This window comes from Pagrus major, chromosome 6 (genome assembly GCF_040436345.1).
Source record: "Pagrus major chromosome 6, Pma_NU_1.0".
Classification (NCBI taxonomy): Eukaryota; Metazoa; Chordata; class Actinopteri; order Spariformes; family Sparidae; genus Pagrus; species Pagrus major.
The window spans coordinates 2,416,461-2,428,667 of NC_133220.1; the positions used below are offsets into that span (position 1 = coordinate 2,416,461).

The window sequence follows — 12,207 nt, forward strand, 5'->3', positions numbered from 1 at the left end:
AAAACATCATTTAGATAATAAAAAAAGGTTTTAGACAGAGTTTTCCCCAGTTTTACTGGGGGAACAAAAGTTTTTTTTCCTGGGAAAAAAAGTTTTTTTTCCTGAACAAATAAAAGTATTTTTCGTAGGGAAAAAGTTTTTTTCCTGGAAAAAAATGTTTTTTTTTGTTTCACAGAAGTGGAAAAAAATAGTTTTTTTGGTTTCACATGTGGGAAAACATAACTTCTATTAGTTTCACAGAAGAAGAAAAAGTTTCTATCCTGAAAAAAAGGATTTTTTTTCCTGGGGAAAAAAGTTTTTTTTTCCTGGGGAAAAAAGGTGTTTTCCTGGAAAAACTTTTTTTTTCCTGGGGAAAAGCAAAGTTTCCTGAATTTTTTTTTTAAAAAATTGGTTTCACAGTAGTAAAAAAGTTTCTATCCTGAAAAAAAAAAAAAAAGGTTTCTTCCTGGAAAAAAAAGGGGTTTTCCTGGAAAGAGAATTTTTCTTTTGTCTAGCAGAAGTTTAAAAAAAGGGGGTTTTTTGGTTTCACAAGTGGAAAAAAAATAAGTTCTATTGGTTTCACAGAAGAAAAAAGTTTCTAACCTGAAAAAAAAGTTTTTTTTCCTGTGGGGGAAAAAAAGGTTTTCTTTTGTTTCAAATGTGGAAAAACATAATTTCTCTTCAGTCTCACTTATGAAAAAGAAGTTTCACAGAAGAAGAAAAAAAGTTTTTTTCCTGAAAAAAAAAATCATACTTGACACCAATTTTTTCACTTACAAATTTGGTGCGTGACACCATTTTTTTTAAATTTTTATTTTCATTTTTTTATTTCATTGAACCAAATTTTTGTAAAAATGAAACGTTTTTCCTGAAAAAAAAGTTTATTTTCCTTATTTGGTTTCACACGAGGAAAACATAATTTAAATAATAAAAAATGTTTTACTCAGTTTCATAGAAGAAAAATACATTTCTAACCTGAAAAAACTTTTTTCCTGGAAAAAAACTTTTTCCTGGAAAGAAAATTTTTCCAGGAAAGAAATTATTTTTTTTCCTGGAAAAAAACATTTTTTTTTCCTGGAAAAAAACATTTTTTTTTCCTGGAAAAAAACATTTTTTTTTCCTGGAAAAAAACATTTTATTTTCCTGGAAAAAAACATTTTATTTTCCTGGAAAAAAACATTTTTTTTTCCTGGAAAAAAACATTTTTTTTTCCAGGAAAAAAACATTTTTTTTTCCTGGAAAAAAACATTTTTTTTTCCTGGAAAAAAACATTTTTTTTTCCTGGAAAAAAACATTTTTTTTTCCTGGAAAAAAACTTTTTTTTTCCTGGAAAAAAACTTTTTTTTTCCTGGAAAAAAACTTTTTTTTTCCTGGAAAAAAACTTTTTTTTCCTGGAAAAAAACTTTTTTTTTGTTTCACAGAAGTAAAGAAAAAGGTTTGGTTTCACACGTGGGAAAACATAACTTCTATTGGTTTCACAGAAGAAGAAAAATTTTCTATCCTGAAAAAAAAGGTTTTTTTCCTGGGGGAAAAATTTTTTTTGGTTTCACAGAAGTAAAAAAGTTTTTTTCCTGACAAAGGTTTTTTCCTTAAAAAAAAACAAAAACGGGGGGTTTCCTGGGGAGAAAAAGGTGTGTGTGTGGGGGGGGGGGGGTTGGTTTCACATGTGTGAAACCAGAACTTCTATTGGTTTCACAGAAGAAAAAACTTTTTTTTTCCTGGAAAAAAGAATAATAATTTCCTGGGGAAAAAAAGGTTGTTTTTTTTTGTTTTACACGTGGAAAAACATAACTTCTATTGCTTTCACAGAAGATGAAAATGTTTCTCCCCTGAAAAAAAAGGTTTTACTCGGTTTCAAAGAAGAAAAATAGTTTTTTCAGTATAACATGTCGGAAAACATAACTTTTATTGGTTACACAAAAAAACAAAAACAAAAACAAAACAAAAAAAAAAAAAAATTTTTCAGAAAAAAAAACTTTCAGGAAAAAAGTTTCTTCATAGGAGAAACTTTTTTTTCTTCTCTGAAACCGAGTAAAACCTTTTTTCAGGAGAGAAACTTTTTTTTCAGGAGAGAAACTTTTTTTCTTCTGTGAAACTGAGTAAAACCTTTTTTCCAGAGAGAAGCCTCTTTTTTTTTAAGAGAGAAACTTTTTTCCAGGAGAGAAACTTTTTCTTCTTCTGTGAAACCAAGTAAAACCTTGTTTTCAGGAGAGAAACTTTTTTTCAGGAGAGAAACTTTTTTTCAGGAGAGAAGCTTCTTTCGGGAGAGAAACTTTTTTTTCAGGAGAGAAACTTTATTTCAGGAGAGAAACTTTTTTTGTTCTGTGAAACCGAGTAAAACCTTTTTTTCCGGAGAGAAACTTTTTTTCGGGAGAGGAACTTTTTTTTCAGGAGAGAAACGTTTTTTTCTTCTGTGAAACCAAGTAAAACCTTTTTTCAGAAGAGAAGCCTTTTTTTCAAGAGAGAATTTTGTATTTCTTTTGTAAAACCTTGTTTTCAGGAGAGAAAACTTTTTCGGGAGAGAAACTTTTTTCGGGAGAGAAACTTTTTTCAGGAGAGAAACTTTTTTTCTTCTGTGAAATCGAGTAAAAAAAATGTGGTCACCACACCACTTTTTTCTGTGTGACGAAAAATTTCATGCGTGACACCAGTTTTTTCCTTTACAAATTTGGTGCGTGCCACCATTTTTTTTTTTTTTTAAATATCATGCTTTACGCATTTTTTTTATTTCATTGAACCAAATTTTTGTAAAAATGAAACGTTTTTCCTGAAAAAAAAAGTTTATTTTCCTTTTTTGGTTTCACATGAGGAAAACATAATTTAAATAATAAAAAATGTTTTACTCAGTTTCATAGAAGAAAAATACATTTCTAACCTGAAAAAAAGTTTTTTTTTCCTGGAAAGAAAGTTTTTTTTTCCTGGAAAAACTTTTTTTTGGTTTCACAGAAGTAAAGAAAAAGGTTTTTTTTGGTTTCACACGTGGGAAAACATAACTTCTATTGGTTTCACAGAAGAAGAAAAAGTTTATATCCTGAAAAAAAAAAAGGTTTTTTCCTGGGGAAAAACAGAGTTTCCTGAAAAGAATTTTTTTTGGGGGGGGGGGTTCACGGAAGTAAAGAAGTTTCTATCCTGAAAAAAAAACTTTTTTTCCTGGAAAAATAAATTTTTTTGGTTTCACAGAAGTTAAAAAGAGGTTTGTTTTGGTTTCACACGTGGGAAAACATAACTTCTATTGGTTTCACAGAAGAAGAAAAATTTTCTATCCTGAAAAAAAAGTTGTTTCCTCGGGAAAAACGAAGTTTCCTGAGGAAAAAATCTTTTTTGGTTTCACAGAAGTAAAAAAGTTTCCATCCTGAAAAAGGTTTTGTTGTTGTTGTTGGGGTGTCCTGGGGAAAAAAAGGTTGGGGGGGTGGTTTCACATGTGTGAAACCAGAACTTCTATTAGTTTCACAGAAGAAAAAACTCTTTTTTTCCTGGAAAAAAGAATAATTCCTGGGGAAAAAAAGGTTTTGTTTTTTTTTTGTTTTACACGTGGAAAAACATAACTTCTATTGCTTTCACAGAAGAAGAAAACGTTTCTCCCCTGAAAAAAAAAGTTTTACTTGGTTTCAAAGAAGAAAAATAGCTTTTTTCAGTATCACGTCGGAAAACATAACTTTTATTGGTTACACAGAAGAAGAAAATGTTTCTTGCCTGAAAAACAAAACAAAAAAGAAAGTTTTTTTCAGAAAAAAAAACTTTCAGGAAAAAAGTTTTTTCATAGGAGAAACTTTTTTCAGGGGAGAAACTTTTTTTTCTTCTCTGAAACCGAGTAAAACCTTTTTTTCAGGAGAGCAACTTTTTTTCTTCTGTGAAACCAATTAAAACCTTTTTTTCCGGAGAGAAGCCTTTTTTTTTCAAGAGAGAAACTTTTTTTTCAGGAGAGAAACTTTTTTTCAGGAGAGAAACTTCTTTCGGGAGAGAAACTTTTTTTCTTCTGTGAAACCGATTAAAACCTTTTTTTCAAGAGAGAAACTTTTTTTCAGGAGAGAATCTTTTTTTTTCTGTGAAACCGAGTAAAACCTTTTTTCAGAAGAGAAACCTTTTTTTTCCAAGAGAGAATTTTGGATTTCTTCTGTAAAACCTTTGTTTCAGGAGAGAAAACTTTTTCGGGAGAGAAACTTCTTTCGGGAGAGAAACTTTTTTTCTTCTGTGAAACCGATTAAAACCTTTTTTTCAAGAGAGAAACTTTTTTTCAGGAGAGAAACTTTTTTTTTCTGTGAAACCGAGTAAAACCTTTTTTCAGAAGAGAAACCTTTTTTTTCAAGAGAGAATTTTGGATTTCTTCTGTAAAACCTTTGTTTCAGGAGAGAAAACTTTTTTTCGGGAGAGAAACTTTTTTCGGGAGAGAAACTTTTTTCAGGAGAGAAACTTTTTTCTGTGTGACGAAAAATTTCATGAGTGACACCAAATTTTTTTAAATTTCATGTGACACCAAGTGATACAATAATTTAATTTGACACCAAATTTAACAAAAAAATTTCATACACCAAATTTTAAAAAAACATAACGTGTGACACCAAGTGAAAAGTCGTTGTTTCATGTGACACCAAGTGCAAAAAAAGAAAAATTCATTCAAGTGAAAAACAACATTTCAAGCATGACAGCAAAGTTTTTTTAAAAATCAATGTGACACCAAATGAAAAAAATAATCATGAGTGACATCAAGTAAAAAAAATTTTTTTCATGTGACAAGTAAAAAAAAAAAGTCACTTGTGATACCAAAGTTGTTGTTTTTTAAATGTTGTGAAATTTCAAGTAAAAGAAAATCATGTGGCACCAAATAAAAAAAAAAAAACAGTTGTTTTTTCATGTGACATGTTCATGTTTTTATTCACGTGACATCAAATTAAAGTGAAAACTGTCCTTGTAAGCATTTATCAATATTTGTTACATTTCAGTCAAGGAAGATTGTGTTGAGATAGTTTTCATTATGTTTTATAATCCAGCTCTACCTCTTTGCAAAGTTCAGGCTCAGTTAGGACTCATTTCTGCAGCACTGTCATCAAACTGATTTCATCTGCTGTGTCTCATTAATGATCAGTACTTATTTCTTCACTACATCTGTGTATCTTCTACAGTCGACTGCACACATCATACCATTCTCCTTTTCTCTCTCTTTCTCTTTCTCTGTCTTTCTTTCCCCTCATGTCTTGCTTCTTGCATGATTTTCTGCATTTCTTTTATTCCTGCCGAATCACTTCACGCATGTTTTGGTTGTTTGGTTGTACTCTGCACGGCTCCTCGCTCCGTCCTTTTTCTCCTTCCTCCCTTTGCTTCTACCCTCTCCCTCCTTTCTGGCCTCCTTCTCTTCTCCCTCCATCCCTCTACTTCTTCTCCTCTCCTGTTTTTTTTGTTCCTCCTCCCAGTCCCATAGCTGTTTTGACTCCTGTGCGAAACTCCTCCTCCTCTCTCTCCTCTCATAACTCCAGTGAGACAGGGAACGTTGGCAGCCTGCTGATCCTGGCTGATGGCATGGTGGTGGAGCATCCTGAGGACTTCTACCGCATGCAGGTCAGTGGTCATCTGCACTGCCGGGGTCCATGACAGAGATAAAATCTAACTTTATTGAAAAATGCAGCACAAGACTTGCTGAGATTTGACTATATAGACACACAGCAGTCAACTTTCTAATTTATAGAAACTACATCACAACTGTCGTTATAGTTATCGCTTTCTGTCAGTGTTGTGTTCTTTGTGCTACAGATTTCTGCCTGCAATTTATTGTAAACAAACATTGTGATTGGTTCAATTAACTGTGACAACATCCTCATCTGCAGGCAAGCCCCTCCTCCTCCAGCCTTAGCTCCACCCACTCAGCACCCTCACAGATGATAAACTCCGCCCCCTCGACCATCAGAGGTAGGCAGCTCAGACGCAGTCACTCTGTCGGGAGGTCAGCTCCTTAGCTTTTTGTTTCAGACGCAAACACCTGTCAGTGTTTGACAAAGTTGTCTCTCCTGTGTGTCTGCAGTCGGCTCGCCTTCTCTGCCAGACAAATACAGACACAACAGAGAGATGCTGATGCTGCTGCCGCCGCACAGAGAGAGGCCGAGCAGCGCCATGTACACCAACATCACTGAGAACGGACAGGTACGACTTCACAAAGCTTCTTACTGAGTGTAGAGCCGAAGCCTCAGGACTCGTTTTATACTGATGAGTGAGAGAAAAATGAATCTTGAGACGGTCAGACGTCTGTAAACACCACTGAGGTGACTGCAGAGTGAATAAAGTCAGATTTCTCAGAAACAGTGAGGTCACAGGTCGTTTATTAAAAGGATGAAGTCAGATGTTGTGATGTGTGTGTTTCTCTTCAGCCAACAAACTTCCAGCGAGCCTTGTTCCATCAGGTGATTGGTCCGTGCAAACCCTGCAGCGACCCCAACCTGTCTGTAGCTGAGAAAGGTAACGAGCTCACACACACACACACACACACACACACACACACACACACACACACACCTACAGTACAGGACACACTCACACACACACCTACAGTACAGGACAGGACACACACACACACACACACACACACACCTACAGTACAGGACACTCACACACAAACTGACAGGACAAGGTGTGCAAAGTTATTTATTATCATTTAAATTTTCATTTATCTTCTCCACACTTTTCCTCATCTATCCTCTCATCTCCTTCTCCTCCTTCTCTTCTCTCCTCTTTCCTCCTCCTCCTCCTCGTCGTCCTCCTCCTCCTCCTCCTCCTCCTCCTCCTCCTCCTCGTCCTCGTCCTCTCCTGCAGTCCTCACCACTCCAAGTAGTTGGAGTTTGGACAGTGGGACCAGAGAAGCTCTCCCCTTCCTCTCAGCCCACGTTGGAAGTGTCATGGCACCTCCTGTTCCTCCACGCAACCTCCCTCATGGTATGACTCTACTGTTAACTCTGTGTGTGTGTCTGTTTTTGTCTGTGTGTGTGTGTCTGTTTTTGTCTGTGTGTGTGTGTGTGTGTGTGTGTGTGTGTGTGTGTGTGTGTGTGTGTGTCTGTGTCTGTGTGTGTGTGGCCTAAGCTCCACTCAGGATGTAAGATATTACCGTGGATCAGGATAAAAACACTCAAAATAAGTTGATCTCAATTTTCCCACTTGTAGGACCTGATTAAACTCATTTTTTAAAAACTTTTAGAGAATTTATGTGATTTTTAAAAAAATATATAATTTTATTCCTTTTATTTGTTTTTATTCTTTTTGACTTTTTGTGTTTTGTTTTGTTGCCTTCTTGTTTTAACTCCTCCTGAAGGTCGTTGCACAACAAGTCAATTTTTTTCATGTGTGACAAAGTGAAAAAACCAAAACATTTTCATGTTACACCAAATTAAAAAAAAATTATGTGTGACGCCGAATGAAAAAAAACTTTTTTTGTGCGACTTTTTTTTTTCACTTGGTGTCACAAATAAAAAAAATAATTTATTTGGTCACTTTTTTATAAAATTTGTTTTTATTCTTTTTGACTTTGTGTGTTTTGTTGCCTTCTTGTTTTAACTCCTCCTGAAGGTCGTTGCACAACAAGTCAATTTTTTTCATGTGCGTTTTTTTAATCAAATAAACGTCACACAGAGAAAACCTACACACGGAGTCTGATGCGTTAAACATTCAGTTTGTTTTCAAAAATTTGATGTGACACCAAATACATTTTTTTTTCATGTGTGACAAAGTGAAAAAAACAAAACATTTTCATGTTACGCCAAATGAAAAAAAATAAATTTTTGTGTGACTTTTTTTTTCACTTGATGTCACAGATAAAAAAAAAAATTCATTTGGTCCCATTTTTTTTCTTTCATGTGTGACAAAGTGGAAAAATGACGTAATACCAACTAAAGAAATTCATGTGTGACACCATTTTTGTTTTCATGCATGACACCAAGTGAAAACATTTTTTTTCTATGTGACACCAAATTAAAGAAAAAAACAATCAGGAGAATATTTTTCACGTGTAAAACCAAAAAAAAAATTTGCCATAGAAAAAAAGCAGCGTGTCAAACTGTCCCTGTAAGTCCTCCTCTCTTCCTGCAGCTGATGGCGTCTTCTTCTGTTTAACGTAGAGACTTTGAGGTGTCGGCTGTGGTCAAACATTTATCAACATTTGTTACATTTCAGTCAAGAAAGATGTTGAGGTAGTTTCCAGTAGGTTGTAGTTTATTATATCAAGTTTAATGAGGTGATTTAACAACAAAATTCAAAATCAAATGAAGCTCCAGCGTCCCGTCGCCTGTACTTTGTGTCTCTGTGTCCCGGCTGTGAGCTGCTGTCCTGTGGTGCTGTGTTGTGAGTCTGTGTGTGAATTGTGTTCAGATGTGATGTCAGACGGTAGATCAGTGATTGACAGCGGCTGTGAGCTGGTACACGTCCACCGACAGGTGAAAACCTCCCTGCTCCTCACAACACACAGCAACATCACAAATCCCAACAGAGTGTTTGGTTTGATTGAACTTCTCTGTTTGTTGATACGAACACAAAGTGATATAAAGAATCTAGTTTAGCAGCTCAAACACCTGCAAACACCTCCCTCCTCCCCCACACTCCTCCTCCAGCTCACTTCTGCTCCTCCTGCTTCCTTCTTCTTCTTCTTCTTCTCCTCCTCCTCTTCTTCCTCTCTAGCCTGAGGTGTGTGTGTGTGTGTGTGTGTGTGTGTGTGAGTGCATCTCTCTCAGTCAGTCCTGCTGTGTCTCCCCCTGTAGGCCAACACGTGTCGATGCACTTTGACGCTTTCCACCACCAGGTCAGCGACCTCCCTCCAGCTCTCCCTGCGCGCTCCTTAAGAAAGGTACCCTTCTCCTCTTCCTCCTCCTTCTCCTCCTCTTCTTCCTCCTCCTTCTCCTCCTCTTCCTCTTCCTCTTCCTCCTCCTCCTCCTCCTCCTCCTCTTCCTCCTCCTCCTCCTCACTCCTGCTGTTGGTCTGGATGATTGTCTGTCTGTTTGCACTCCCTGAGAAACAAAGTCACATCACTATCTGTGTCTGTTTGTGTCCGTCCTGTTGGTTCTGTTGGGATCGTTGACACTAAATGTCGTCACGTCGTGTTTTTCTTCTTTGCCTCTGCACCACCTCAGCACCATGACTGGAATGACACTTTGATTTTGTTCAAGAAAAACTTGTTTGTTTTTTTTCACAAACTGTAACTTTCAGGTAACTGAACAGATGTGACGCTGAAGTTTACTTTACACAACCAGCCATCCAGAACCGGACTCTTCATTGGAAACTCGACACAGTTCAGTGTCAACGTTGAGTTCAGACGCTGAATGTCACGATTTTCATTCTTATTCAAAAATCGATGGAAAGAGTTTTAAATTCTCCCGGTCTGTTTTTTCTTTCTCTTCACCGCACGGGTCCAAAGGAAAAACAACACTTCAAAGACGACACAGCTAGCTTAGCGTTAGCCTTTAGCATCCTTAGAGATCCTTTATCGATTTGTTTTAGAAGAGGGTTCACTCTGGACAGATTCGAGAAACTGTGCTTCTGTCTTCTGTTGTTCATTGTTGACTCACTAAAGGCTGCTGTTTGTTGATGATCTCTGGAGTCTTTTGGTGAAGATGATTTGAACCTGCAAAAAGGCACCAAGATAAAGTCAAGCTATTGTTGTAAACAACAGTTGTCAAGACATAAAACCAACAATCTGTTATCTTGACTAATCCAGTCGTAATATTCTAACATGGCAGAGCTGTCAGCGCTGAATAACAAGTTAAAAGTCATGGTGAGAAAGTGCCGGCAAAGGAAATCTGCCAAAAGTCCGTCTGGTTTCCATCTCGTCCTGTTTTCTGTCCTTTTCTCAGGTTTTTGTAGTTTTAACTCCTCGTGTAATTTTTCTAACTGCACACTTTGCTTCCTTTTTCCTTTCCACTGTTCACACTGTTAAGAAAGAGGGCGCTATAAAATGATTTGATTTGTTACAGCAGCTTTTTTAGTTAATTTTAAACATGATGTTGAGATTTCAGTGAGCGCAGAGACACGGCTCTCATCTCTGATTTATCTGACATGTATGAACACCTGCTTTCAATGACTTCATGTTGTTACTGTGGGAGCTTCATGTTCTGTGTTTGCATCGAGACTTTAGAAATAATAAGTCAAATTAGATGCAAGACTCCATCTAATCACAGATCGGAGACTCGATTCATACTGAACTCCTACTAGTCCTGAGTTAAACGTCTGTTTGAACACACAGCTAATTAACATTCAGGAAGTTGTGACACTACTCTGTGTACTTTATCCCCGTTTCACACAGACACCTCTCAGCTTCATGTTTAGTTGATTTTCATGGGATAACCCCACAAACTCGGCTCCAGAGAAGCCAGGGAATAAAGGTGGGTTTAGCCCACTTTGGTTTGTGCCAGTGTGAAATGCACTCATCTGCCTCTCTGTGCCCTCCCCCTCTCTCTTTAGTCTCCCCTGCACCCTATACCTGCCTCGCCCACCAGTCCACAGTCCATCCTGGATGGCAGTAACTCCACCTTGTCGGGCAGCGCCAGCTCCGGAGTCTCCTCCCTCAGTGAGAGCAACTTCGGGCCCGCCTCCTCCTCCGACCCCCCGGCCAGCCGCACAGACACCCTGGACTCCGTCCCCAGCAGCCAGGCCTGGACCACCGACCAGGAAGACCTGGACTCGCTTTACCAGCCCGTCAGGTACAGCATCTCCGAGCCCGAAGTCCTGGACGGAGTCAAACCCCCGCCCTGCCGCAGCCACTCCGCCCCGGGAGGCGTCGCCCCGGCGCAGGCAGGAGGCCAAATCCAGCCCCAGGCTCCGGGTTCGGCCTCCACTGGAGCTCCACAACAACCGCAGCAGCAGGACGGGCTGCCGCACCCCCAACACCACCACTACTACCACCACTTCCACCCACACTACATCCCCCACCACCCGCCTCTCTACCACCTCCACGAGCCTCCACCCGCCCTGCCCCCCAAACCCTACCTCAGAGAGGGGTGCATCCCTGAAGAAGACCCCCTGAACACCCAGTGTGCTCCTCCTCCTCCGGCACCGCGGCCCATGCCGCGCAAGATCTCCCAGCCCATAATCGCAGCAACCAAGGATGAGCAAGCTAAAGTGGCGTGGGAGCACGGCATCAGTGAGGAGTGAGACGCCGACTCATGACGATGACGAAACTTGTTGAATTTAACAGGATATAAACTCTTTTCAAAAGAGAGAAAGAGAAGGAAGCGAGAGCGAGAGCCTGAAGCTCAGATTGGCCGCAGCTGTCCTGGTCCAATAACCAAACTAATCACTAAAGATGAAGGATGAATTGATCGGCTCTCAGCGTCCTTTAACCAAACGACCTTTCTCGTGTCACTGCTTCCTTATACGAGCACATCAAGCTTAAAAAATACTATTTAATCAGCTTTTTCCCACTAAATCCATCATAATAATGTTCACAGATACATATTTCTAAATTGCACAGAAGTTTCTAATGTTACTTATTGATTTTATGTTCATTGATAACAACTCAAACATCAGAAGGATAAAGATTCTAGATTCAAATTCTAACTTTGATTTTTCTCTGAAGCAGCACTTTAACAAAAAACACCAAAACACACAATAAGAATCTAAACATATTTTTTATAAACCCAGAACTGTCAGAGGAATTACAGATATTGGAGATTATTTAGATGCAACGTGAGGACAGAAAGATCTCACTGACAAGACGAAAAGAAAGAAATTGTAATAATGAAGAACAAATGAATGACACACTGAGATCGTCCCACTTCAAACAAACTGCTGAAACAAAAACACACAATATATTTTCCAACAAGAAATATGTAGATAAATGTAATTCTCTATATAGAAGTATATAATTTATATCTAATCCTTATACTTTTGATTGAAGGTGTAGAAATATGCAAGATAAAAGGCTTCCCGAGCCGTCAGTAGCTGCTCGATGATACGTGACGTGCGCTCAACTAAAGGACAGCGTGACGACACACACACACCCTGAAACTGTCGCTTCACACAGTTTCAGGGTCGACAAATACTTTTATTTAAGCTTTTGATGTTAAAAACGAGTTTTAACCTGTGAGGGATTTTGTTTTTTTAGCTGAGGAGGTGTGAAGGGACGAGGCGTCAGACGGATGATATTTATAGAGAATATTAACTATAATAAATACACACTTTTTGCCATTTTTTTATGAAAGTAATGAACTGTAAGGATTTTTTAATCAGGAAACTGTTTTGTATGCATGTCGAGTCACTAGAGCT

General features: G+C 38.0%; 1 protein-coding gene across 1 annotated transcript in view; it reads left to right on the forward strand.

Moving 5' to 3' along the window:
- The window catches only part of LOC140998281 (dedicator of cytokinesis protein 3-like), a 192,382-nt gene extending 181,189 nt beyond the window's left edge, over positions 1-11,193 (forward strand). The window contains exons 49-55 of the mRNA XM_073468510.1: positions 5,388-5,532; positions 5,799-5,880; positions 5,993-6,111; positions 6,336-6,423; positions 6,778-6,897; positions 8,709-8,794; positions 10,405-11,193. Of these exons, the coding sequence (XP_073324611.1) occupies positions 5,388-5,532; positions 5,799-5,880; positions 5,993-6,111; positions 6,336-6,423; positions 6,778-6,897; positions 8,709-8,794; positions 10,405-11,094 (1,330 nt within the window). The 3' untranslated portion in view covers positions 11,095-11,193. The remainder of the gene's footprint in view (positions 1-5,387; positions 5,533-5,798; positions 5,881-5,992; positions 6,112-6,335; positions 6,424-6,777; positions 6,898-8,708; positions 8,795-10,404) is intronic.
- Positions 11,194-12,207: the final 1,014 nt, after the last annotated feature.